A 27,054-nucleotide genomic window follows, 5' to 3' on the forward strand; every position below is an offset into this window, starting at 1 on the left:
ATTTTTTAAGTTTTTCCCACCTTGATCTTTGCCATTGGTTTCATCTTGTCCAGGGAGATGAAAGAGAACAACAGTCTTCTAAAAGAGGAGGCAGAAGGTCTGAGGAGGAAGCTGGAGAGAATGGAGAAGGTGCTGGAAGAGAAGCTGAAACTGGAACTGGAGAAGGAGGTAATTAACATCAAACACAAAGCATTTCATAATTGTTTAGTTTACATAGGAGACACACTAGTGGAACAAGTAATTAACTCCTTGTTATTAGTCTTTTACCCTCTATACTGATTCGACCCTTCACCACTGACCGAGAACGCCACTCAACTGACTTACGCCCCCTCCGGCACGTACAGTCAGTACAGACTGCATTTTTCACCTGCACAAGTCGAGTTCATACACCGACGGGCACTGTGTACGGAGGGCCACACCCCCATCAGCGTTATTCCTCAGCCCTGTGCAGGCGGCACCAGTCAGCCAGCAGGGGTCGCAGCTGCACCAGTTATGAGGACCTATGATCCGACTTTTTTTACCCCTAGCCCTATGAACAACAGCCAATCGTTGTTCATGCAGTCACCCAGCCCAGTCGGAAGGCAGAGCTGAGATTCGATACGATGTATTCGAAACCCCAACTCTGGTGTGCTAGCGTACTTTTACCGCTGCGCCACCTGAGCGGCCTGTTATTCTTATTCTTATTATTATATTAATCATATTACGTTAATAACATTTATAAATAATATAATTTGTTATATATATATATATTACAGAACGAAAATCCTATGCACACCATACCTTCATAGATCTGTCCGAGCGCTCAACAGGCACGATTAGCCGTTCATTAATGAGGGGTTGAGGCTCTGACACAGGATGATTTGTCTATGCACCACACCTAGGTGTCTTCATTCAGTGATAATGTCTCTCACTGTGGTTTGCTGTAGTCCCAGAGCCTTAGAAATGGTTTTGTTTTGTTGCAGCAATCAATCCTGGTTCTTTCATTGCATTTTCATCAACCACTTTAACCTGGTCAGGGTCACAGCAGGTGAGCGTTATAATTGGCACCTGGGTGGCACAAAAGTCTAAGACAAGGTCTTTTATGGTACAGGGTTAAATAATTACCCATGGCATGGCCAAACGTTACATCTGTGGGGGCAGCATTACTGCTAAACAATATTTTCATATATTGGCGCAACATTATATCATCTGGATGACGATATTCACACAATTGCAAGCCACATCTTACACATTATAACTAGAGATGCATGAGTACCGATACTGGTATCGGATATTTGCCCGATACCGCGCTCATTAACTTGTACTCGTACTCGCAAACGAGGCTCCAATACTAAACATCCGATACCGTGTGCCTAGTGCACGTTGCTGCGTTATGCCTGGTTCACACTACACTACAGGGTCACAGCAGGTGAGCGTTATAATTGGCACCTGGGTGGCACAAAAGTCTAAGGGGTTAATTTTTCTGTCTACAGTTAGTATTGAGTAACAGAAGAGTGTTTAGTAGGAGAGGAACTTCTCCTACTAAACTACAGGAACTTTCCTAAAAAGTAAATCTCTGGACTTAACCTTTTTCGACAGAAAGTAGAGCAGCAGCTGCAGGCGTGGGAGAACATCGGCCAGATGACTGGACTCAACATAAGGTACAAAACTGATATTATTCTTCAGCCTCTGTATACACATGAGTCACAGCTCAGATTCTGTACACACATGCTGGTGCGTCACAGCCTCCATTTCGCCCAGCCCTAACTGTTTTTTAGTCAGGGTTGCAGTGTATCCTGCGCTACAGAAAATAAACTGGGAACAAAGCAAGTATAAAGCCTGGACAGGATTCCATTTCATCCCAGGGCTTGATGTCACATGTCTTTACATATTTTGTGTATTTTCCTTTTGTATTTTAAGTCTTCCAGTCACATCACCCTCAGCCACTTATCATGACTAAAGAGGGTATAATTTAGATGAGTGGCCACTTGCGTGAGGTAGAGTTGGTGGGGGAGGTTTTTTAATCAGAATAAGAAATGCAATTTCCCTGATGTTCTGCTGGCGTTCAAATAATAGTTCTACTTATTAATTTTCTTGTGCTTTACATGGGCTCGTACTGGCCACTTTTGACCACTGTCTGGTGGCTTTGCTCTCCCATTTAATGAACTCTTCAGAAACACTGATTTCTGGAATTTACACTGAATTTCAATGTGGAAAACAATGCACTGTTTGTTGTGACACATTACAATTATTTGCAGTTTGGGCCACGGTAGAGATTCCAGTCCATCACAGGATTTAAGCCAGTGCCCTCAGACATGGCCAGTTACGTCTGTGTAGACACCTGGTCGGTTAGTAGCACTCCGGGCTTGAATCTCAGAGGTCGTGGGCTAGCATAATAGACCGCTGCACTACTCGAGCCCCTCTTGCTGTTTCTAAGATACTTTAAGGATCATGGCCAGGCAACTGACCATGATGATCTGGTCCTTACTCAATTCTGCTGCATTTAACACATGAGAACTACAAGGAACTTACAAAGAATCACTTTTTTCTTGCTGTTGGTTGACAGGGGGAAAGTCGACAAGACTTAATTACAGCTACAGAATCCTAAAATTTTAGAATTGTAGTCTGGATGTAAAAAAAAAAGTCTTGTCCACTAGAGGGAGACCTTGTCATAGAAATAACCTCCACTTTGTGCCCATCGACTAACTGTTGGTCTTGCCAACATGTGCCTGTGTGGCATTAAAAAGTGTTGAATTTAATGAGAAGCATTTGATGTCCAGTGTTGTAAAAAAAAAAAGTGATTGCACCCTTTTCTGTTGTCTCACTATGCTTTTAGGTTATTACCAGCTCCACTTATATACCAGCTCCACATATAGAAGCACTTTGTAGTTCTACAATTACTGACTGTAATCTGTTTCTCTGCATGCTTTGTTAGCCCCCTTTTCACCCTCTTTTTCAGTGGTCAGGACTCTCCCAGGACCACTACAGAGCAGGTATTATTTGGGTGGTGGATCATTCTCAGCACTGCAGTGACACTGACATGGTGGTAGTGTGTTAGTGTGTGTTGTGCTGGTATGAGTGGATATGACACAGCAGCGCTGATGGAGTTTTTAAACACTTCACTGTCTCTGCTGGACTGAGAATAGTCCACCAACCAAATATATTCAGCCAACAGTGCCCCGTGGGCAGCGTCCTGTGACCACTGATGAAGGTCTAGAAGATGACCAACTCAAACAGCAGCAATAGATGAGCGATCGTCTCTGACTTTACATCTACAAAGTGGACAAATTAGGTAGGAGTGTATAATAGAGTGGGCAGTGAGTGGACACGGTATTTAAAAACTCCAGCAATGCTGCTGTGTCTGATCCACTCATACCAGCACAACACACACTAACACACCACCACCATGTCAGTGTCACTGCAGTGCTGAGAATCATCCACCACCTAAATAATACCTGCTCTGTGGTGGTCCTGTGGGGGTCCTGACCATTGAAGAACAGGGTAAAAGCAGGTTAAAAAGGTATGTAAAGAAACAGATGGACTACAGTCAGTAATTGTAGAATTACAAAGTGCTTCTATATGGTAAGTGGAGCTGATAAAATGGACAGTGAGTGTAGAAACAAGGAGGTGGTTTTAATGTTATGGCTGATCAGTGTACTTGCATTCAATGTTCCAGGTCATCTCAGGTGGTAAATAGGGTTGTGCAGGCCAGTCAAGTTCTCTTAGACAAGTAAACCAAACTTGTCTTTGTACCTTCTTTTGGTCATTGCGCCCCCTTACTGTCCCAAGCTGTTTCTGAGATCTGTCCCAAAATCACTCAGACATCAGAAGGAGTTTGGTGGTCTTTCAGGTTCTCTATGTCATAAGGAGGATGGGACTACAGTGCATATTTGTGTCTGGCCAAGAAGACACGATTTGTCTGACCTCTCAACCTTCTTCAGTTGCTCCGAAGTCTAGTTCTGATGCATAATACGTGTCCATTGTATATGCTTTAACAGTGGGCAGGAGTTAACGTGGGCATTTTGACAGAAGGGTTCAGTGCATTTAGTGTTGGGACACATTCACCTCATCACCAGGATTAAAAAGATCTGCAATTTGATCTATTTGATTGATCCTTTGGCTTCCCAACAACCTGGCGCTGGTACCTAATTGTTAGTGAGGTACTCACCCCTTGCTGTTCAAGCCAGTTTTCTGTCTGTAATGATTTGGCTCTTATTAAAGTCACTCAGGTCTTTATATCTGCTGCATTCAGCATGTGAACTGCAAGGAACATTCATTAGCCCAACATTTAATAGATCCCTGAACATCACGTACACCATTGCTGCAAATGTTTTTGTTTTTAGTTTATCACTTCATAGTGTGCAGGAGTTTGAAGTGGGGTTGTTGTTGAGTCTGCAAATATTTAATTGGGACACCGGCCCAAAAGGACACCATGTTAAAAGTTTTAGTTTGGCGAATTGAGCTGTGCTTGTCTGCTAACGCTTAAATTTTTAATTAAAAAAAAAAAACATTTTCCCATTTTCCCCCAATTTTCTCCCCTAATCTAGTCGTGTCCAACTACCCTGATTGTGTCCTCTATACTGATTCGACCCTTCACCGCTGACTGAGGACGCCTCTCAACTGACATAAGCCCCCTCCGGCACGTACAGTCAGTACAGACTGCATTTTTCACCTGCACAAGTCGAGTTCATACACCGGGCACTGTGTATGGAGGGCCACACCCCCTCAGCCCTGTGCAGGCGCCATCAGTCAGCCAGCAGGGGCCACAGTTGCACCAGTTATGAGGACCTATGATCCCACTTTTTACCCCTAACCCTGAACAACAGCCAATCGTTGTTCATGCAGCCACCTGAGTGGCTTCTGCTAGCACTTTAAAGTGACATAGTGGTTTTGCTTAATTAAAGAAATGTGCAATTAAGTTCTTTCATATTTTAATATAATAATTCGATTTCATCTTTTGCTCATGGCTCATTACTAAATCTAATTAAAACCAGCAATAATTTGTCCTTTTTCTCATTATAAGACTGTTTATCTACCCCTGTAGTGCGTGTCCACTTTAATTTGATAAATAAAATAACTGTTCCATGAATGATACAGTTTGGATTTAATTTGTTTGAACTCTTGATTCTGTCTAAACAGCTTTCTTATATTCTACGTAGATATACACTATTGGCCAAAAGTATATGGACATCAATCCATGAGCATGCTGGTACACATTATTCCAAAGTTATAAGCATTAATATGGAGCCAATGCCAGTCTTCTACAAGGGCATAACCGATAAGGCATAACATTATGACCACCTTCCTTATAGTGTGTTGGTCCCTCTTTTGCTGCCAACACAGTCCTGACCCATCTAGGCATGGACTCCACTAGACCCCTGAAGGTGTGCTGTGGTATCTGGCACCAAGATGTTAGCAGCAGATCCTTTAACTCCTGTAAGTTGTGAGGTGGGGCCTCCATGGATCTGACTTGTTTGTCCAGCACATCCCACAGATGCTCAATTGGATTGAGATCTGGGGAATTTACCTCAAACTCGTTGTTGTGCTCCTCAAACCATTCCTGAAGCATTTTTGCTTTGTGGCAGGGCACATTATCCTGCTGAAAGTGGCCACAGGCATCAGGGAATACCGTTTCCATGAAAGCGTGTACATGGTCTGCAACAATGCTTAGGTAGGTGGTACGTGTCAAAGTAACATCCACATGGATGCAGGACCCAAGGCTTCCCAGCAGAACATTACCCAAAGCATCACTCTGCCTCTGCCGGCTTGCTTTCTTCCCATAGTGCATCCTGGTGTCAGGTGTGATGTAAAAGAAAACATGATTCATCAGACCAGGCCACCTTCTTCCATTGCTCTGTGGTCCAGTTCCGATGCTCACGTGCCCATTGTTGGCGCTTTCGGCGGTGGACAGGGGTCAGCATGGGCACGCTGACTGGTCTGCGGCTATGCAGCCCCAATCGCAACAAACTGTGATGCACTGTGTATCCTGACACCTTTCTATCAGAATCAGCATTAACTTCTTCAGCAATTTGAGCTTCAGTAGCTCGTCTGTTGGATCGGACCACATGGGCCAGCCTTCGTTTCCCACTTGCATCAGTGAGCCTTGGCCACCCATGACCCTGTCGCCGGTTTACCAGTGTTCCTTCCTTGGACCACTTTTGATAAATACTGACCACTGCAGACCGGGAACACCCCACAAGAGCTGCAGTTTTGGAGATGCTCTGACCCAGTCGTCTAGCCATCACAATCTGGCCCTCGTCAAACTCGCTCAAATCCTCACGCTCGCCCATTTTTCCTGCTTCTAACACATCAAGTTTGAGGATAAAATGTTCACTTGCTGCCTAATATAGCCCACTAACAGTTGCTGTGATAAAGAGATAATCAGTGTTATTCACTTCACCTGTCAGTGGTCATAATGTCATGCCTCGTCTGTGTATATGTATATATATATGTGTGTGTGTGTGTGTGTGTGTGTGTGTGTGTGTGTGTGTGTGTGTGTGTGTGTGTGTGTGTGTGTGTGTGTGTGATAATTAATATAAGGCTTATTTACAGTTTTTGGCCAGATAGTGTAGATCAAAAAAATTTTTTTTTTTTTAAACGGAGATGGAGAAGCGAACTATTTGAGCATGCAAGTCAGGAGCTAATTTCATGGTGTCTGGTGCATGCTAGAGGCTAATTTGCTATAATTACACTTGATGATTAAAGGAAATAATCATGCAATGTAGTTTAAAAAAAGGACTAGCATTAATGAGGAAATTGCTTCGCGGTGATGACTTTAAACTTATGGCTAACTTTTCAAGTTTTTACATGTTGATGGGGGGGTCGTGGAGTACTGACACCACAAATGAACAACATTGCTATGTTGTTTTAAAGTGGTTACAGTTTGGGAACAACGCTAAAAAAGATATCGGTCTTTGCAGCATTGTGGTTCAACTCTGACTTAGTCTTTTGGGCAAGTTGTCTTTAATTCCCCAAATTTTCATGGTTCACCCTGATAAACTCATGGATGGATGCAATGAGGTTCAAGTCAGGCTTCACATTCAATGTTGTTGTCTTTGAAAACGTCAAAGTTTCAGTTTCTCGGTTGACTACATAATATTCTCCACTACAGATGTAACGATGCACCACAATACAGTTAATAACCGATTCAAAAATTCCACGATTCAAATCGATTTGACATGTAAAATGAATCAATATTCACTTTAAACAGCAGAGAGCACTGGCGCTATACACCTCGCCTGGTTGACGTCACTGGCTCTATATGCCTGGTTGCCAAATTTGACACACGCCCCCTCCGACACGTGCAGTAGCCGACTGCATCTTTCCACCTGCACAAGGCGAGTTCATATACGGATCAGCATGTACGGAGGGCCACACCCTGATCAACGCATTATTCCTCAACTCAAGGTTGTTATTACCTCAGTTATGAGTGAGTCCCTATCCGGCTCCCACCCTGTATGAACAACAGCCAATTGTTGTTCATGTAGGCGCCCAGCCCAGCCGGCTGTTCGAAATGTCAGCTCTGGTGTGCTAGCGTGTTTTACCGCTGCACCACCTCAGTGCCTAAAATCAATTCTAATTAATGCATTTTGTGCATCCAAACATTTTCAGCGAGGTCCATAAATGAGTCTCCCCACCACTCAGTTGGTACCTCAGTCTGGGGGAACCCTTCGTTTGACCACCCACCAACAGACACTGCCAGTCTTGTCTGTCGGACGCTTGGCCAAGTCGGTGGCACGTAGATTTGATCTCAGATCTCAGCAGTGTTATGCTAGCACATTAGATGGTTGCACCACCTGTGCACCCTGCTTTTTAGAAGAGTTGAGGCTCTGTAAGCTGCAAAGAGGAAGCCAAGTCCATATTAATGCTCGTTGTTTTAAAATGAGATATCCAACCAGCTCGTGGTCAGGTGTCTGCGTAGTTTTGGTCGTATAGGGTACGTTAGATCAGCAGTCCCCAACCTTTTTTGCACCACAGACCGATTTTATATAAGATATAATTTCACAGACTGGTGGGGGTGGGAGGATTTGAAATAAAATTAGACCATACTACTCACCAATGATGGAAAATCAATGGGAACCCTGAGCTTTTTTCGCTGCAATGAAACACTCCCACCTAGGGGTGAAGGGAGACAATAACACCCGATGTGTGTTTCTTATGTCTACTTTGTAACTTTGTTTTGGTTGCTGTGACTGCTTTTATTTCAACATCCTATCTATGTGAAGCCAAATTTTCTGCAGTGTTTTTATTGCTTTTGTAGCGAGCTCTAATTATTTATTCTTTCTGTGCGGCCCGGTAATAAATGACCTGCCCAGTGGTTAGGGACCACTGTGTTGATGAATGCTAGTTTCTTTAAATTTTACATAAAGTGGTTTATCTTTTCTTTATAGAAAACCAGAAGACTTGTCCCGGGAGGTGATGCAGATTCAGCAGAGAGAACTCAGTCTGAAGGAGCAGAACTACACACTCACAAGCAAGTAAGGAACTACAGCACAAGTCTGGGCAAAGGATGCTAATGTGCTATACAAGTAAAACAGAATAAGTGAGGTATAACCTCTTTGCTGCAATTCCGGAGAGTGTAGAGCAGTGTTTCCCAACCACTGTGCCACGGCACATAAGTGTGCCGTGAGAAGTCATCAGGTGTGCCGTGGAAGATTATCCAATTTGGTACTCTAAGCGAGCGGCGTGTAGTGACAGGCAGAACAATTACATTCTCTTCCACTAGAGGGCAGTACAACAGTACTTTTTGTGACATTTTTGTTTGGAGGTGTGCCTTGTGATTTTTCTAATGTGAAATATGTGCCACGGGTCAAAAAGATTGGGAAACACTGGTGTAGAGAGTGTAGTTTGGTCCACTGTCCACTATAGGTGTTGAGGCGCTCTATGAAAATCCATTGTTGGCTAATGTAAACGTCTTTACATGTTGGAGAAGGCATATGCTAGCTTTTGGCTCTCCTCGGCAAGTAAAAAATGGTGCCACATGGCACATTGAAATAAAGCTTTTTTAATTCTCTTAAAAATTTTATTTAGGCTGCTCAGGTGGCGCAGCGGTAAAACACGCTAGAACACCAGAGCTGGGATTTTGAATACATCCGGCTGGGCTGAGTGGCTACATGAACAACGATTGGCTGTTGTTAATAGGGTAGGATGAGCCATAACTGAGTGAATGACGACCTCTGCTGGCTGGTTGATGGCATCTGCACAGAGTCGAGGAATAATGCGTCGATCAGGGTGTGGCTCTTCGTACACAAAGCTGATCCGCATATGAACTCGCCTCGTGCAGGTGAAAAGATGCAGTCGGTACTGCACACGTGTCGGAGGGGGCGTGTGTCAGTTGCGAAGCTCCTCAGTCAGCAGTGGAGGGTTGTACAAGTAGAGGTGCATGCAACGTAATGCAATCAGGGTAACTGGATACGACTAGATTAGGGGAGAAAATTGTGTGGAAAAATTGGAGAAAAGGAGAAAAAAAAAGTTGGGACGGGACAAACTGGTGCCTGAACGTTAATAAATTAAGAAGGCAACTACAGTAGTGTATAATAAATTAATAGAGGCCATTCTCAAGGCACCTCAACCAGACAGTAGGAGTCGCTGTTGCAGCCACAACAAGGTGAATCCCATCTGGACATACCTTCCTCAGACACGGTCAGTAGTGTCTGTAGAGCTGAAACTCGAACCCAGGTCGATGCGGTGGTGTTCTAGCATAATTTACTTCTTCTACAACTGAGTGGTGACATACATCACAATGAAAAATATACATATTATTATTTTTGAACATTGCCAAGAACGTCCATGTGAACGCAGCTTAAGCTTCGAGTTTTCTGAAGAACACCTCGCCGTCATCACTCTGCTCAGCTGAGAGAGAACGAGCAGCATGCAGATGAGGTGAGAGCGGTCATCAGTCTGGTCATGCTGACAGTCGCACAAAGCCAGGTTGCCAAGTTCCAAACACTCATGCTTTGATGGAAGTGAAACCGCTCTGATTGATTCCACTCACTCACGAGGGGTCAAGTGGAGGGGTCTTCTTCCAGTCAGAATCCATCAGCATCAAATCCTCCTCTCATCGTTTTCAACATGTTATATGGAACACTATCCTTTCAAGAGCTGCTTGTTGAGTCTAGGCATGTGGTCAAAAAGAGCAGCTACGTGAAACACTGTGCATTCGAAAGTATGTAGACACCCGACTATGAGCTTGTTGGATGTCCAATTGTGAACACATGAGCTGTATGGATTTTTTTTTAACACAGCTTTGAAGCATGTCTGATGGAATTTGGGCCCATTCGGTCAAAGCAGCCTTTTGGAGATCAGTCGCTGATGTTGAGCAAAAGTCCTTGCTCGCTGCTGATGTTCCAATTCATTTGCCGCTTCTCATGTGAGTGCGCCTTAAAGCTATGCCACTACTCATGCCAGGGCCTCAACCAAACAGCAGGAGTCGCTGCAGCATTGATTAAACAGACACTTGACAATATAGCCAACTGTGTCTGATGAGCGAACCACTAACCCGACGTTCAGGCCGGCAGCAATGCTAAATGACAAAGTGTTTGGTTGGCATTCACTTTCAGTCAGAGCTAGTGATTTGCTGAGACAAGCGGTGAAGCAAACATTGGCGACGTGAATAGGTTGAGCGAAGTTTAACTACATGCAAATTAGAAGTGAAGCGATGTTGTGATTGCTAATAGAAACTGAGCATTGAGCAGACCGGTATGTGCATTATCTCCACAACCGTGAAATGGTACGCTTCGTTTTTGGCTCCTAGATAATAGATCCTATTAGAGATGGAAGAGAAACACGTTTTTGTGTAAATCCTTCGCAAACCGACACCAGCGATCGCAAAGAACAAACAGTTTTCTTGTCATGTCGACTGCACAGACAGTGATGGACTACGCAGGGATGAAATTTATAGACGAGTGATTTCCCTTTAGGAATTATTAGGAATATGTCTGACTGGTTGGAAAGGAATCAGGAGAAATGAGTCACTGTTTAACTGTTGTTCCTGCTGCTTTTAGGTCCATCCCGCAGTTGAAATCGTGCATGGTGCGCCTGACTGAGGATTATGTGGTTTCATAAACTTTTAAAATAAATTCTAAAAAGTACATTTGGTACTTTTTACTCATGGATAAGGACCATTTTTGTTCCAGCGTGACTAAATCTAAATTGTGGCACATAGCTCTGACCACAACCCCAACCAAATCCTTTGGAATTAATTGGAAAGTCAGTTGCACGCCAGGCGCTAACGAGGAGGGTGACTTCATATTGAACCCCATGGTTTTGGAATACAATGTTTTAAAACCACAGGCTTACGGTCCACATACTTTTGGAAACTTTTTGGGTAACAAGTTGTTGTGTATTGCCTCTTTTTTTCGTGCTGCATTTTTTTGTAGATTTATGTTTGGTTCACACAACACTGTGACCTATTGGAGGCCAAATTTCCTAATATTTTGCCCCTTAACATATACACTGATCAGCCATAACAATAAAACCACCTCCTTAATTCTACACACTTTGTCCGTTTTATCAGCTCCACTTACCATATAGAAGCACTTTATAGTACTACAATTACTGACTGTAGTCCATCTGTTTCTCTGCATGCTTTGTTAGTCCCCTTTCATGCTGTTCTTTAATGGTCAGGACTCTCCCAGGACCCCCACAGAGTAGGTATTATTTGGGTGGTTGATGATTCTCAGCACTGCAGTGACACTGACATGGTGGTGGTGTGTTAGTGTGTGTTGTGCTGGTATGAGTGGATCAGACACAGCAGCGCTGCTGGAGTTTTTAAACACCTCACTGTCACTGCTGGACTGAGAATAGTCCACCAACCTAAAACATCCAGCCAACAGTGCCCCATGGGTAGCGTCCTGTGACCACTGATGAAGGTCTAGAAGATGACCAACTCAAACGGCAGTAATAGATGAGCGATCGTCTCTGATTTTACATCTACAAGGTGGACCAACTAGGTAGGAGTGTCTAATAAAATGGACAGTGAGTGGACATGGTATTTAAAAACTCCAGTAGCGCTGCTGTGTCTGATCCACTCATACCAGCACAACACACACTAACACACCACCACCATGTCAGTGTCACTGCAGTGCTGAGAAAGATCCACCACCTAAATAATACCTGCTCTGTAGTGGTCCTGTGGGGGTCCTGACCATTGAAGAACAGAGTGAAAGGAGGCTAAAAATGTTTGTAGAGAAACTATAATAGAACTACAAAGTGCTTCTATATTGTAAGTGGAGCTGATAAAATGGACAGTGAGTGTAGAAACAAGGAGGTGGTTTTAATGTTATGGCTGATCAGTGTAGTTATGCATGTAGCCAGTTTTCTTACCACACTGTGTGCTTGGCTTTCGTGCTTGGCACATTGTCCTTAAAATGCGTTCTCTCTCGTCTTCAGTATCCGCTCGGTGGAGAAGTCGCACACGAAGCTGCAGGCTGAGATGGTAGAGCATCGCACCAAAGTTCAGGAGGAGCAGAAGAAGCGAGAAAACCAGGATGGCCTCGTCCGACGTCTTCAGAAGAGAGTCTTACTACTTACCAAGGTGTGTTTGCAATAGAGACTGTATACCAATCGGGCCCCTCACATGTGCCCACTTTTGTCTTGAAGCTATTGGGGCAAATTGCAGCTTTGAAATGTCACCAGCGTTGATGTTTCAAGCTTTGTGGTAGTATCAGCCTGGCTGGTAGTGGTAGTATCAACCTCTTCTGTCCAGTCGAGGCACCTAACAGTGGAGTATTCACAGAGTTCATAGCATGTCTATATGCAGTATGGTTATCTGTGAGACTCTGTCACTCACCAGTAAAAGACATGCGACTGGCAACATTTTTTTGTAGATTTATGTGTGGTTCACACAACACTGTGACCTATTGGAGGCCAACTTTCCTAATATTTGCCCCTTAACATATACACGATCAGTTATAACATTAAAACCACCGCCTTGTTTCTACACACTTTGTCCATTTTATCAGCTCCACTTACCATATAGAAGCACTTTATAGTACTACAATTACTGACTGTAGTCCATCTGTTTCTCTGCATGCTTTGTTAGTCTTCTTTCATGCTGTTGTTCAATGGTCAGGACTCTCTCAGGACCACTACAGAGCAGGTATTATTTGGGTGGGGGATCATTCACCACATCACCAGTAAAAGAGATGCGACTGGCAACTACATGTGTCTTAGGGGGGCACCTGACAGTCTCAGCTCTTCTTGGCCAGCACAGCTAGTGGCAATACTACAAATGGCAAGAAAATTGCAACAGGGGAAATGGCAATGATTAAAATGAGGGAGGAAAAAAATCTATTCCTTTTGGCAAATTGTCTTTCATTTCCCAAGTTTCCCATGCCCCTTGGATATGCGCCATTCAATCTGCCCATGTGCACTCAGGAGATGTCTGCCAGTCTCACGACACCCTTGTTAGCCGAGTAGTGCTGCAGTCTAGTACACGCCTCCTCTGATGCTTGTGCTAGCACCTCAACCAGACACTAGGAGTCGCTGTCGGAGCAGCAAAGAGTTGAGACTAGGGATGCATCAATACCTTTTTTTTCCAACCGAGTACAAGTACAAGTACATGTACTGTATTTTTGTACTTGCCGATACCGATACCAATACCTATTTAGAATGATGGACTTAATGAGTTAATGAGTTAATGAGTTGGAGGTTAATAAATATTTTTGCAATGTTGGTGTTTTGTTGTTATGTTTTGTAGAGAACGATCAGGTCAGAAATACTGTAAAACGTGTGTGTGTGTGCCGGTGTATTCTGATATAAACTATATTATCCCCCTGTCCCACCTGTTTACACTCCTCTCCTGCGTTTCCCCTCACACCGTATCCTGCGTTCTCATTGGCTGTTCGACATGTCACTCATTCCCAGTCGCACATCTCAGATCAGATATCTGCCGTGCTAGAAAACTCGATCCGGTCGCCGAGCGCTCGGTGAGCCGGTCGGATCGAGTTGTTGGATAGTTCACACTTAGCGATCGAGAGCTGAGTTTTGATCGCCGAGCGAACGCCGAGTTGCTCCCGAGCCGGCAAATCTAGCGTCGACCAGTCGCCGAGCGGAAATCAGGGCAAAAATCGTGTAGTGTGAACCAGGCATAACGCAGCAACGTGCACTAGGCACACGGTATCGGATGTTTAGCATCGGAGCCTCGTTTGCGAGTACGAGTACAAGTTAATGAGCGCCGTATCGGGCAAATACCCGATACCACTATCAGTTCTCATGCATCTCTAGTTGAGACCTCAACTGGTCACCTGTTAAGTGCCTGGTCGGGCCATAGCACCATCGAGACGCGAGTCTCAGTACACCAGTCTTGACAATGGTGGGCTATCATAACCTCTGCTCCACCTAAGCAACTGGCAATATCCTTTAGAATAGAAAAGGCCTTTATTTGTCATATATACATATACATGTGTGCAGTAGAATGACAATCTTTCTTTGCATATCCAAACAAACTGGGGTCAGAGCGCAGGGTCAGTCATTGTACGGTGCCCCTGGAGCAGACAGGGTTAAGGGCTTTGCTCAAGGATTCCCATGGACACAAGGTTCTGGGTTCGATCCCCAGGTGGGGCGGTCCTGGTCTTTTCTGTGTGGAGTTTGCATGTTCTCCCCGTGTCCACGTGGGTTTCCTCCGGGTGCTCCGGTTTCCTCCCACAGTCCAAAGACATGCAAGTGAGGTGAATTGGAGACTTTAAATTGTCCATGACTGTGTTTGACATTAAACTTGAACGGATGAATCTTGTGTAACCAGTAACTACCTGTTAAAATCACCATTAATGTCTGGAACATGTCTGACCGTTACATGTATACACTGTATAGCCAAAAGTATGTAGACACCTGTTCACAAGCTTGGACATTTCTTTCCAAAACCATAGACATGAATGTGTAATTAACTGAGCAGCAGCCTTCACTGTTGGAAAGGCTTTCTGTGGGAGTTGATATTGAAAGAGAAGGCCTGGCTCACAGTCAGCATTCCAATTCATCCTAGTGGTGTTTAGTAGAGATACAGTGTATCACAAAAGTGAGTACACCCCTCACATTTCTGCAAATATTTCATTATATCTTTTCATGGGACAACACTATAGAAATAAAACTTGGATATAACTTAGAGTAGTCAGTGTACAGCTTGTATAGCAGTGTAGATTTACTGTCTTCTGAAAATAACTCAACACACAGCCATTAATGTCTAAATGGCTGGCAACATAAGTGAGTACACCCCACAGTGAACATGTCCAAATTGTGCCCAAAGTGTCAATATTTTGTGTGACCACCATTATTATCCAGCACTGCCTTAACCCTCCTGGGCATGGAATTCACCAGAGCTGCACAGGTTGCTACTGGAATCCTCTTCCACTCCTCCATGATGACATCACGGAGCTGGTGGATGTTAGACACCTTGAACTCCTCCACCTTCCACTTGAGGATGCGCCACAGGTGCTCAATTGGGTTTAGTCCATCACCTTTACCTTCAGCTTCCTCGGCAAGGCAGTTGTCATCTTGGAGGTTGTGTTTGGGGTCGTTATCCTGTTGGAAAACTGCCATGAGGCCCAGTTTTCGAAGGGAGGGGATCATGCTCTGTTTCAGAATGTCACAGTACATGTTGAAATTCATGTTTCCCTCAATGAACTGCAGCTCCCCAGTGCCAGCAACACTCATGCAGCCCAAGACCATGATGCTAACACCACAATGCTTGACTGTAGGCAAGATACAGTTGTCTTGGTACTTCTCACCAGGGCGCCGCCACACATGCTGGACACCATCTGAGCCAAACAAGTTTATCTTGGTCTCGTCAGACCAGAGGGCATTCCAGTAATCCATGTTCTTGGACTGCTTGTCTTCAGCAAACTGTTTGCTGGCTTTCTTGTGCGTCAGCTTGCTTCTGGGATGACGACCATGCAGACCGAGTCGATGCAGTGTGCGGCGTATGGTCTGAGCACTGACAGGCTGACCTCCCACGTCTTCAACCTCTGCAGCAATGCTGGCAGCACTCATGTGTCTATTTTTTAAAGCCAACCTCTGGATATGACGCCGAACACGTGGACTCAACTTCTTTGGTCGACCCTGGCGAAGCCTGTTCCGAGTGGAACCTGTCCTGGAAAACCGCTGTATGACCTTGGCCACCATGCTGTAGCTCAGTTTCAGGGTGTTAGCAATCTTCTTATAGCCCAGGCCATCTTTGTGGAGAGCAACAATTCTATTTCTCACATCCTCAGAGAGTTCTTTGCCATGAGGTGCCATGTTGAACATCCAGTGGCCAGTATACGAGAATTGTACCCAAAACACCAAATTTAACAGCCCTGCTCCCCATTTACACCTGGGACCTTGACACATGACACCAGGGAGGGACAACGACACATTTGGGCACAATTTGGACATGTTCACTGTGGGGTGTACTCACTTATGTTGCCAGCTATTTATACATTAATGGCTGTGTGTTGAGTTATTTTCAGAAGACAGTAAATCTACACTGCTATACAAGCTGTACACTGACTACTCTAAGTTATATCCAAGTTTCATGTCTATAGTGTTGTCCCATGAAAAGATATAATGAAATATTTGCAGAAATGTGAGGGGTGTACTCACTTTTGTGATACACTGTAAGGTGGGGCCTTGTGCAGGTCGCCCAACTTCCTCTTCACCAAACTTGTTAAACAAAATCTTTACAGACCTAGCTGTTTGTGCAAGGAGTGGAGAGGGCCTTCCCCAAATTGTTGCCCTGTTGCCGCAAAGTTGGTGGCATGTAGGTCATTTTATATATTTGCATTGTTTCCACAAAGACTTTTTGTCTCATGTAGTGTTATTTTTTTCTTATTTGTAGCTAGCAAGTAAATTTAGCAAGTAATGCATTTTTCAGGCACTATGTTAAGAGCCTCTGCTAATTTTATTTTTAATTTTTTTTCCTGAAGCTTTTCTTTATTATCTTGCTGTGCTTTATTGCTGGAATTAAGCATCACAAATCCACTTCTACGGAACAAAAAGAAATCTCTGTTACAAATTAGCGCTCCCCCCTGAGGGATCCTCTTCCCATCGCAACATTAACTTTTTTTCTTAATTAAATTTCTATGACGACACTCGCAGCAAGACACCGCTCAGCTGAAAGCTCTGAGAAAAGAGCCCACTCGTCGAAATGGACCATAAAGTTTCCGTCATTCAATCTGAGCGAGCAGTTCCCTTCGTTTAGCAGCGGTGGGTTACATCTGCTGCCGGCTTTCTGCACCGGTAGAGCTCGGAAACATTTTATATGCTACGTCACTGGGCCAAAAGTATGTGGACACCCCTTCTAATGATGGAGTACAGTCAAGCCGGAAAAGTCTGCACACCCCGTTCACCTTCTCCACGTTTTATTACATTACAGACTCATTCTATAATAGATTGAATTTATTTTTTGTCACAAAATTCTACACAAAATAGCCACAATGACAAAGTGAAAGCAGGTTTTTAGACAGCTGTGCTCATTTATTAAAAATCAAAATGTAAAATATCGTCTTTTATATGACACCCAAAAGTGAGCTTAGGTGAATTTTGTTTTAACTGAAACTGCTGGAGATGTTTCTACAATTTAACTGGAGTCCACCTGTGGTAAATTTAATTGATTGGACATGATTGGAGATTGGGAACACCTGCCTATATAAGGTCCCACAGTTGACAGTGCATATCAGAACAAACTCCAAGCCATGGGGTCAAAGGAATTAACTGCAGACCTCAGAAACAGGATTGTGTCAAGGCATAGACCTGGAGAAGGGTACAGAAAAATTGCTGCAGCTTTACAGGTCCCAAGAGCACGGTGGCCACCATCAAAAATCTTACTAGACCTGACCGCCCGACCAAACTGAGCGATTGGGGAAGACGGGCCTTGGCCAGGGAGGTGAGCAGAAACCCGAGGGTCACTCTGACAGAGCTCCAGCGTATCCTTGTGGAGATGGGAGAATCTATCAGAAGATCAACCATCCAGGCAGCACTCCACAAATCACACCTTTATGGTAGAGTGGCCAGACAGAAGCCACTCCTTAGTAAAAGGCACATGACAGCCTGCTTGGATTTTGCCAAAAGGCACCTCTCAAACCACTCTCAAACTCTCAAACCATGAGAAACAAGATTCTCTAGTCTGATTAAACCAAAATTGAACTTTTTGGCCTGAATAACAAGCGTCAAATCTGGAGGAAACCAGGTACCGTTTATCACCTGCCTAATGCGATCCCTACAGTGAAGCATGGCGGTGGCAGCATCATGATGTGGGGATGTTTTTCAGCAGCGTGGCCGGGGCGACTAGTCCTGATGTAGGGAAAGATTAATGCAATCAAGTACACCGAGATCCTTGAAGAAAACCTGCTCCAGAGCGCTCTGGACCTCCGACTGGGGTGAAGATTTACCTTCCAACATGACAACAATCCGAAGCACACAGCCAAGAGAACAAAGAGTCCTTGAGTGGCCCAGTCAGAGCCCAGACCTGAATATAATCGAACATCTGTGGAAGGAGCTGAAAATGGCTGTGTACCGACTCTCCCCATCCAACCTGACGGAGTTTGCAAGGATATGCCAAGAGGAACAGGCAAAAATGTCCAGAAACATGTGTGCCAAGCTCGTAGATTCTTTCCCAAGACGCCTTGAAGCTGAAATTGCTGCCAAAGGTGCATCAACCAAGTATTATGCTAAGGGTGAAATAAAATTGCATATTTTCTATATTATAGAATGAGTCTGTAATGTAATAGAATGTGGAGAAGGTGAAAGGGGTGTCCAGACTTTTCGGCTTGACTGTAGATGTGGTTTGTTGAGTCTGCACAGACCCCTGGCCTCAAGCCTCCTGAATAGCTCTGAGATGAATTGGAATGCAGACTATGAGCTAGGCCTAAGACTGACATATAAGCTCATGGTCAGGTGTCTACATTCTTTTTGACCATATAATAATAATAATCTAGGAATTCAAGATTGATTTGTTAATTGGCCTGCAGCATGGCTCTCATTACCTCTCAGTAACAAACTCTATGGGATCCATCCTACTATAAAAACAGACCGAATTCAGTCCCCCAAAAACAACGGGAACAAATCAATTACACAATTACACAAGATGCCGTATTGGACACGCTAAACTCACCCATAACTACCTGCTGAAATGAAGAGCAGGTCCCCTATGTGGAGCAAGAACCTCTGTTAAACACATTCCAAAAGATAAATAACACCCTAATCTATATAACGTCTTTTCCTCTCCTGTGGGGATAATGGGCGTCGCTGCTGCATGAGACTCACTGCCGAAATGAGGGCCGGCAGAATAAATTTAACCTGCTGTGTAAGGCAGACGCTCTTTTGTAAAAAAGAGAAGGTGGTGTGCTCTGGCCTGTAACCCTTTTTTTGTCATCATTGATGTTGTGGATGGTATTCTGCGGGGGTTGTGATTGCAGTGGGGAATTAGATATGATGAAATTGGGGAACAAAAGGGAAATTGCCACAAAACTGCTATGCACATTTGCATAATTTACTTTTCTTTGGTGTGCAATATATACAACGATGAGGCATAACATTATGACCATCTTCCTAATATTGTGTTGGTCCCCCTTTTGCTGCCAAAACAGCCCTGCAACTGTGATGCACTGTGTATTCTGACACCTTTCTATCAGAATCAGCATTAACTTCTTCAGCTATTTGAGCTACAGTAGCTCATCTGCTGGATCGGACCACACGGGCCAGCCTTCTCTCCCCACGTGCATCAATGAGCCTTGGCCGCCCATGACCCTGTCGCCGGTTTACCACTGTTCCTTCCTTGGACCACCTTTGATAGATTCTGACCACTGCAGACTGGGAACACCCCACAATAGCTGCAGTTTTGGAGATGCTCTGACACAGTCGTCCAGCCATCAAATTTTTCCTGCTTCTAACACATCAAGTTTGAGGATAAAATGTTCACTTGCTGCCTAATATAGCCCACCCACTAACAGGTGCCATGATGAAGAGATAATCAGTGATATTCACATCACCTCTCAGTGGTCATAATGTTATGCGGTCTAAGAAAATATGCAGACCCCTTGACTTTCTGCACACTTTGTTGTGTTGTGGATTTGATTTGGAATATATTTAATTGCAGTTTTTATCCACTGATTCACACGTAATCACACATAAGGATTAAGCAAAAACCTTTTAGAAGTTTTTTTGATTAATTAAAATAACTGAAATCATACAAAAGTATTTTGATTCTTAGCTTTGTACACCTGCATTTAGGCAGTTTCCTTATGTGTCCTTAAGTTAAGAGGTGAACCGTTACCTCCACCTGAGTTTTTGTGTGTGCTCTGTACACCAAGTGTCTTAGGCGGCAAAGCAACCCCAAAACATCATTGAGTCTCTTTCTTGTTTTACAGTAAGCATAGTATTCTTCTATTTAAAAGTGTGACTTATCAGAAAGCTTGTGGATGTGGAGAAATCCTAATACAGTTTGGAGTTGGATATATAAAAAAATGGAGGAATAAATAATAAATTTAAATGTATATTCGTTTAGACGCTCAGGTAAAAACACACGCAGGAACCACACGCTGGAACCACAGCTGGATCTCGAATACATCGTATCGAATCTCAGCTCTGCCTACCGGCTAAGGCTGAGCGGCCACATGAACAACGATTGGCCTGTTGTTCAGATATGGGCGGGACTAAGCCGGATGGGGTCTCTCTCCCATGACTGGTGCAATTACGACCTCTGCTGGCTGATTGATGGCGCCTGCACTGAGATGAGAAAAGAGTGCTCTCAGGGTGTGTCTCTCCGTACACAACGCTGAGCTGCACTGGTCAAGGTGCAGGTGATAAAATGCATACGGCATGCTGCCCACGTGTCGGAGGGGGCATGGGTTAGCTTCGTTCTCCTCAATCAGATTGGCATTGGTGGAGAGGAAGCATGACGCAATCGGGCAATTGGACGCACTAAAAAGGGAGAAAAAGGGGAGAAAATGTATAAAGAAAATTTGAAAAATGTATTTTTGTTTGTTCTGGTGCAAATTTTGTGTGATTATAGAAGATTCTTTGGATGAGAAATTGAGAGGCGGTGTTGATCTTTTAGGCCTTTGTGTTTAGGCGATGTTTTCCGTTTAATAATTTCTGAAATGAGATTTTCACTCCTCACGCTCACCCACGGGGTGTGTATTCGCTTAATGGGTTTCTTTCAGCCTTTTGTTTGCTGTTTTGACTGAAAAACTGAGATTCATTGGTATTCATCTGGTTGAGTCATATGTCAGCAATTATCACTGACATTTTTTGCATGTCCCATGTGGACACCCCTTTAAACTATTAAGTTCAGCCACACCTTTTTGCTAACGCAGACATCCCAAGTTGCAAAAACTCATTTCAGGGAGGTACCCCCGGACCTCAACCCCGACCCCAACCCCCCAAGCCCAAAAAAAAAAAAAAAAGCTAAATAACCTCTCGCACACACCAAAGGATATGGGTGATAAAAGAACTTTTAGGAGCTGCTAACTGTTCGCGTCACAAACACATTAATGGGTACTACATAGTGCACTAGATGGTGTGCAAGATAATAGATTTATGTTCCCTACATAGTGCACTAGATTGTGTATTAGAAAATAATTTATGTTCTTACTTACTGCACTAGATAGTGTACTAGATAATAGACTTATGTTTCTTACATAATGCTTTAGGTAGCGTATTAGTTAACGGATTTAGGTTCCCTACATAGTGCACTAAATTGTACATCAGATAACGGATTTATGTTCCCTACATAGTGCACTAGAAAGTATAACTAGATGATGATTTGTGTTCCTTACATAGTGCACTAGATAGTGATTGATTGATTACTTTATTAATCCCCGAAGGGAAATTGTGGAAGTATGAATATGAATAGTGTATTACATAATTAATTATGTCCCCTACATAATGCACTAGACAGTATATTAGACAATTGATTTATGTTCCATACACAGTGCGCTAGATTGTATATCAGATTTAATACGCAATCAGGGAAAAAAGTCTGTGTCGCCTGCGCGCACGCGCGTGTGTGTGTGTGCGCTCTTGGCCGCTCGTTCTAGATTCCGGGAGATTTTATCTGATTTGCGGGCATCAGGGAGCCGCTATGTATATGCGGGAGACTCCCAGAACTCCAGGGAGACTTGGGATGTCTGGTGGGTCTAACAGGTGTATAGATTTTAACTCTATGCTTCCAACAGAGCCCATCTCAACACCTTTGTAATGTTTTGGAATTTGTTTGTTTACGTGCTTCTCTAAATGCTGAAATTTGTGAGTTTCAGGAGCGTGATGGCATGAGGGCAATTCTGGAGTCCTATGACAGTGAACTGGCGGCCAGCGAGTACTCGCCTCAGCTCACCCGCAGAGCTAAAGAAGCTGAGGAGATGCTGCAGAAAGTTCAGACTCACAACATTGAGATGGAGGTAATGTTTGAAATAACTAATGATTTTAGTTATTAATATCCTTTAGGCTGTCCTGCCCCCTCTGACATATATGAAGCCATGTCTTCCATTGATACTCGTGCTGGCGCTTCAAAGAGACAGCCGAAGCCATTGACCACTGACTGTAGTCCATCTCTTTCGTTGCATGCGTTGTTAGCCCCCTTTCATGCTGTTCTTCAATGGTCAGGACTCTCCCAGGACCACCACAGAGCAGGTATTATTTAGGTGGTGGATCATTCTCAGCACTGCAGTGACACTGACATGGTGGTGGTGTGTTAGTGTGTGTTGTGCTGGTATGAGTGGATCAGACACAGCAGCGCTGATGGAGCACCTCACTGTCACTGCTGGACTGAGAATAGTCCACCAGCCAAAAATATCCAGCCAACAGCGCCCCATAGGCAGCGTCCTGTGACCACTGATGAAGGTCTAGCAGATGACCTACTCAAACAGCAGCAATAGATGAGCGATCGTCTCTGACTTTACATCTACAAGGTGGACCAACTAGGTAGGAGTGTCTAATAGAGTGGACAGTGAGTGGATATTTAAAAACTCCAGCAGCGCTGCTGTGTCTGATCCACTCATACCAGCACAACACACACTAACACACCACCACCATGCCAGTGTCACTGCAGTGCTGAGAAAGATCCACCACCTAAATAATACCTGCTCTTTGGTGGCCCTGACCATTGAAGAACAGGGTGAAAGCAGGCTAAAAAGTATGTAGAGAAACAGATTGACTACAGTCAGTAATTGTAGAACTACAAAGTGCTTCTATATGGTAAGTGGAGCTGATAAAATGAACAGTGAGTGTAGAAACAAAGAGTTGGTTTTAATTTTATGGCTGATTAGTGTATAAGACAAAATAGCGTTATAAAGACCCTTCCTGCCAGGACAGTGGCACAGTTGATACTTGGATCTGGAATCTATTCTTTCATCCACTAATAAATTGTTTCCAGTTCCATTGGCTGCCACACAACCCCATAACATAATAGCTGCCAATGTGTCATGTTCTCTATTTTCTTTAAATGGTTTCAATCAGCAAAACCAAATTTGAAGACAAAATGAGAGACAGAGTAAAATTTTTCTGCCATAACAGCATTTCTTCCCTAAATTAAGCTTTTGCAAAAATATTGTTTTGCATACCTCAGGCGTTGACTTGTGTGATGTCACAGGTAAGACTCCCGTTCTGTAAGAACCTGGTTTGTCCAAGCATTTCGGGACTGTATCTTATGCACTATCACTTCTTTGACAGCTAAACCTTCCTGCAATTCCCTTGCTGTTATATAGGTCGTATGCTTTGCCTTTCATGCAGGCATACAGGCAGTATTATAAAAAATACATTGAATTCCACAGCTCTACTTGACTGAGCTAGATCCGTGTTTTAATCCACTGCTACAACTTCTATGCCACTTGCACCACTCCCACTACATGGGGAGGGCCACAGATTAACACTCACCCCCTTTGACCAACTGTGAGACGAATGGTCGTGTGGTGATGTTAAAGGAGACTGCTTTAGTCAGGATGTCACAGATGAGGCTCACCTTCCTTTATTAGCCACACTTGGTCCAGAAAAAAGTTGACACTATTCAATAATCAATAAGCAATAATCAATAAACCCAGATTTAAAGAAATATAAGTAAATAACTCAACAAAATGCTCAATCACATGGAGTCTACAGATGCTCTAAACTACACACCTCAGCATAGACTCCCCGTCTATCTTATGAACAATTATACCAATGGTCTTTTTTTGCTCTCCTCTGGAATTAGCTGGTAAAATGGCCTCATGGTCATAATCAATTATGGTCAAAATCCTCCTTATCCTCATGCTCCTTGATGCTGAGAGGAACCGCCTGATGGACACGATCCATTGGTTTACTAGATGCATGAATCACACACAGTGCAATGCACAGAAGTAATGTTCTCAGCTCCATCCTTTCTCTTCTAAAATCCTAACCACACGATATCAGTATCCCGTCCACTTTCTGTAGACCTGTGCTTCATTGCTAGTTGATGGCCGCTTCTTAACTCCACCCAGCGCTGGATCCTAAGAGAGAGCAATACTGCATATGCAGTGTCACACAATGTACCTCACTACTCATGACAGTGGTTCTCCAAGCCAGCAGTAGTCACTGTTGCATGTTCTGTGTAAGGAAAACCTATCTGACCTTCCTTCTCTCAGACATGGCCAGTTGTGTATGTCAAGAGCCCAGTCAAGCCGGTAATCATAACGTTTCAGATTCTCAGTCAGACGCTTAAAGGAGCCCATGGTTGTTGAGTGTCTTAACAGTGACAGTTCAAAGACTTAGCAATTACCCATTTTTAATTGTATTAAATATAAAGCATATGCAGATTATTTGTGTATGATCGACTGTACCCTCACCCTCCCTCACCCCTTTAGGCTCAACTTACACAAGCCCAGGAGGAAGCTGGCATCTTCAAACTGCAAGCTCAATCGGTATGTTACACACTTTGTACACCACTCATTTTACCAACTTGTTTTTCGTTCTAACCTTTTAGAATGTAAACGGTGGTAGCAAAGACTAGATGTGTTTGTGGTCACTTTCATCCAATCGATTCATAAGGGCATTAATGCGATTTTGGAAACGTGTCATTTATTATTACTGCAATTAGTACTTTGTGGAACTACTCACCACTACAACAGCGTGCTTGATGACGTTGGAGAATCCAGAGCAGGGACTCTTTCCAGTAATTTTAGCTTAGAAGAACTGGGATGTTCATTTCAAAAGTGTAATTGTGTCCCATCTAACCATTTTTCATGGATTTGGATCCTGTTGACAGCACCAGTTTTGACCCCATGTAGCCTCTTGGCCAAAACAATAAAAACCTTATTGAAAATCTCCAGGTACTTCATGGAATCCATGATGCCATGAAGCCTATAAAGCTTCCAAGCACCTTTAGAGAAATACCAGCCCCAAAACACCATAGATTGTCCATACACCCTAATGGTGTAGATTGTGGGGAGAATGGGTGGGGCGGGTTAGCCTTTCTTATGATTTTGGTGTGTAGAAAGCCGATGCTAGTTTTGTTTAGGGATGGGCCAAAAAGTCTGAGGTTCACTGAATAATACTGACATCTCGCTGTGTTACTTGTGGTGTTTTTTAAAATTCAGATTCATTCATGTTCTTGTGTAGCACAAGCCTAGACGGTAACAAATCTTAGCTAGAAACCAGGGCTTTGAGCGCACAACGCTGGATTCTTACGACATTTAATTGGTCCATTGGATCAATGCAAGGTCTCACATCATTATGTCTGTGTCGCTCTTCCATGTGACTTTATAGGCACAGCTTTAGTCAGGCTTTATTCAGTAAATAATAATAATAATAGAAAATAAAAGAACTTGTTGGTTGCGAATACGTCAAGGTTTCTCTTTTAATACTTGTGCATGTGTTTGATTTCCCAGGTTGCATTGGAACTGGAAGCTCTGAAAGAGCAACACAAATCTTCAATGTCTGAAGCCACTTCAGTAGCAACAGAGGAGGAAATTATGTTCCTAAGGTAAGAGTTTTTTTTTCGGTGTCTGATGAATGGTGAAGGATGTACAATATTACTGGTGGAGCTTGACTGATACAATAGATATAGATACACTTTGCAGCTGAATGTATGTGGACACCTAACCATGAGCCAAACCCCTTCCAAAAGCATGGGATTTAATATAGAGTTGGTGCAGTGAGAGCTTTTACTCTCCAGTGAGGGCTTTCCATAAGACTGAGCATTTTGTTTAAGTAAAAGACTGACTGCCTGGCTCGCAGTCAATGTTCAAATTCACCCAAAATTTGATTAATGGTATTCAGGTCAGGGGTCTGTGCAGGCCACAAAGGGTTTCTTTTTACCAAGTTTGTAAAGCTACTGTATGTCTTTATAGAACTTGCACACATTTATGCTGAAACATTATAGGGCCTTCCCTAAACTTATAATATAATATATAAAATATAATATATCCATTAGTAGTAAGTAAACACTTATCTGAAATAAGAAAAAAAGTAGGTCTTTCAGACATACTAATTGCTACCAGGTCTATAATCAATCATAATTAATGAACGGAATGCTGCCAGCTTTGTGCCAGCAATTTAGGGAAGGCCCTTTGCTGTTCCAGCATGACTTGGCACAAAGCGAGGTTCATAAAAAAACAATTGACCAGTTTGTAAACAGATGCCGCATTGGACACACATTTTACATATTTGTATCTTGTAAGGGGGGGAAGCTACCCCCTCTGTGATATTTGCTAAATACCTATTTCTATCAAACATACACCGACGAGGCATAACATTATGACCACTGACAGGTGAAGTGAATAACACTGATTATCTCTTCATCACGGCACCTGTTAGTGGGTACTCAGTCAGGGTACCCATGCTGACCCCTGTCCACCGCCGAAAGCACCAACAATGGGCACGTGAGCATTGGAACTGGACCACGAAGCAATAGAAGAAGGGAACCTGGTCTGATGAATCATGTTTTCTTTTACATCACGTGGATGGCCGGGTGCGTGTGCGTCGCTTACCTGGGGAACACATGGCAGCAGGATGCGCTATGGGAAGAAGGCAAGCCGGCGGAGGCAGTGTGATGCTTTGGATAATGTTCTGCTGGGAAACCTCGGGTCCTGCCATCCATGTGGATGTTACTTTGACACGTACCACCTACCTAAGCATTGTTGCAGACCATGT

The 27,054-nt window shown here is 43.6% G+C and overlaps 1 protein-coding gene across 1 annotated transcript in view; it reads left to right on the plus strand.

Moving 5' to 3' along the window:
- Positions 1-27,054, plus strand: part of mad1l1 (mitotic arrest deficient 1 like 1) — an 86,016-nt gene that overhangs the window by 13,740 nt on the left and 45,222 nt on the right. The window contains exons 8-14 of the mRNA XM_063009818.1: positions 54-168; positions 1,579-1,640; positions 8,370-8,456; positions 12,370-12,514; positions 22,209-22,349; positions 24,768-24,824; positions 25,791-25,885. Of these exons, the coding sequence (XP_062865888.1) occupies positions 54-168; positions 1,579-1,640; positions 8,370-8,456; positions 12,370-12,514; positions 22,209-22,349; positions 24,768-24,824; positions 25,791-25,885 (702 nt within the window). The remainder of the gene's footprint in view (positions 1-53; positions 169-1,578; positions 1,641-8,369; positions 8,457-12,369; positions 12,515-22,208; positions 22,350-24,767; positions 24,825-25,790; positions 25,886-27,054) is intronic.

Source organism: Trichomycterus rosablanca, chromosome 15, assembly GCF_030014385.1.
Source record: "Trichomycterus rosablanca isolate fTriRos1 chromosome 15, fTriRos1.hap1, whole genome shotgun sequence".
Lineage (NCBI taxonomy): Eukaryota > Metazoa > Chordata > Actinopteri > Siluriformes > Trichomycteridae > Trichomycterus > Trichomycterus rosablanca.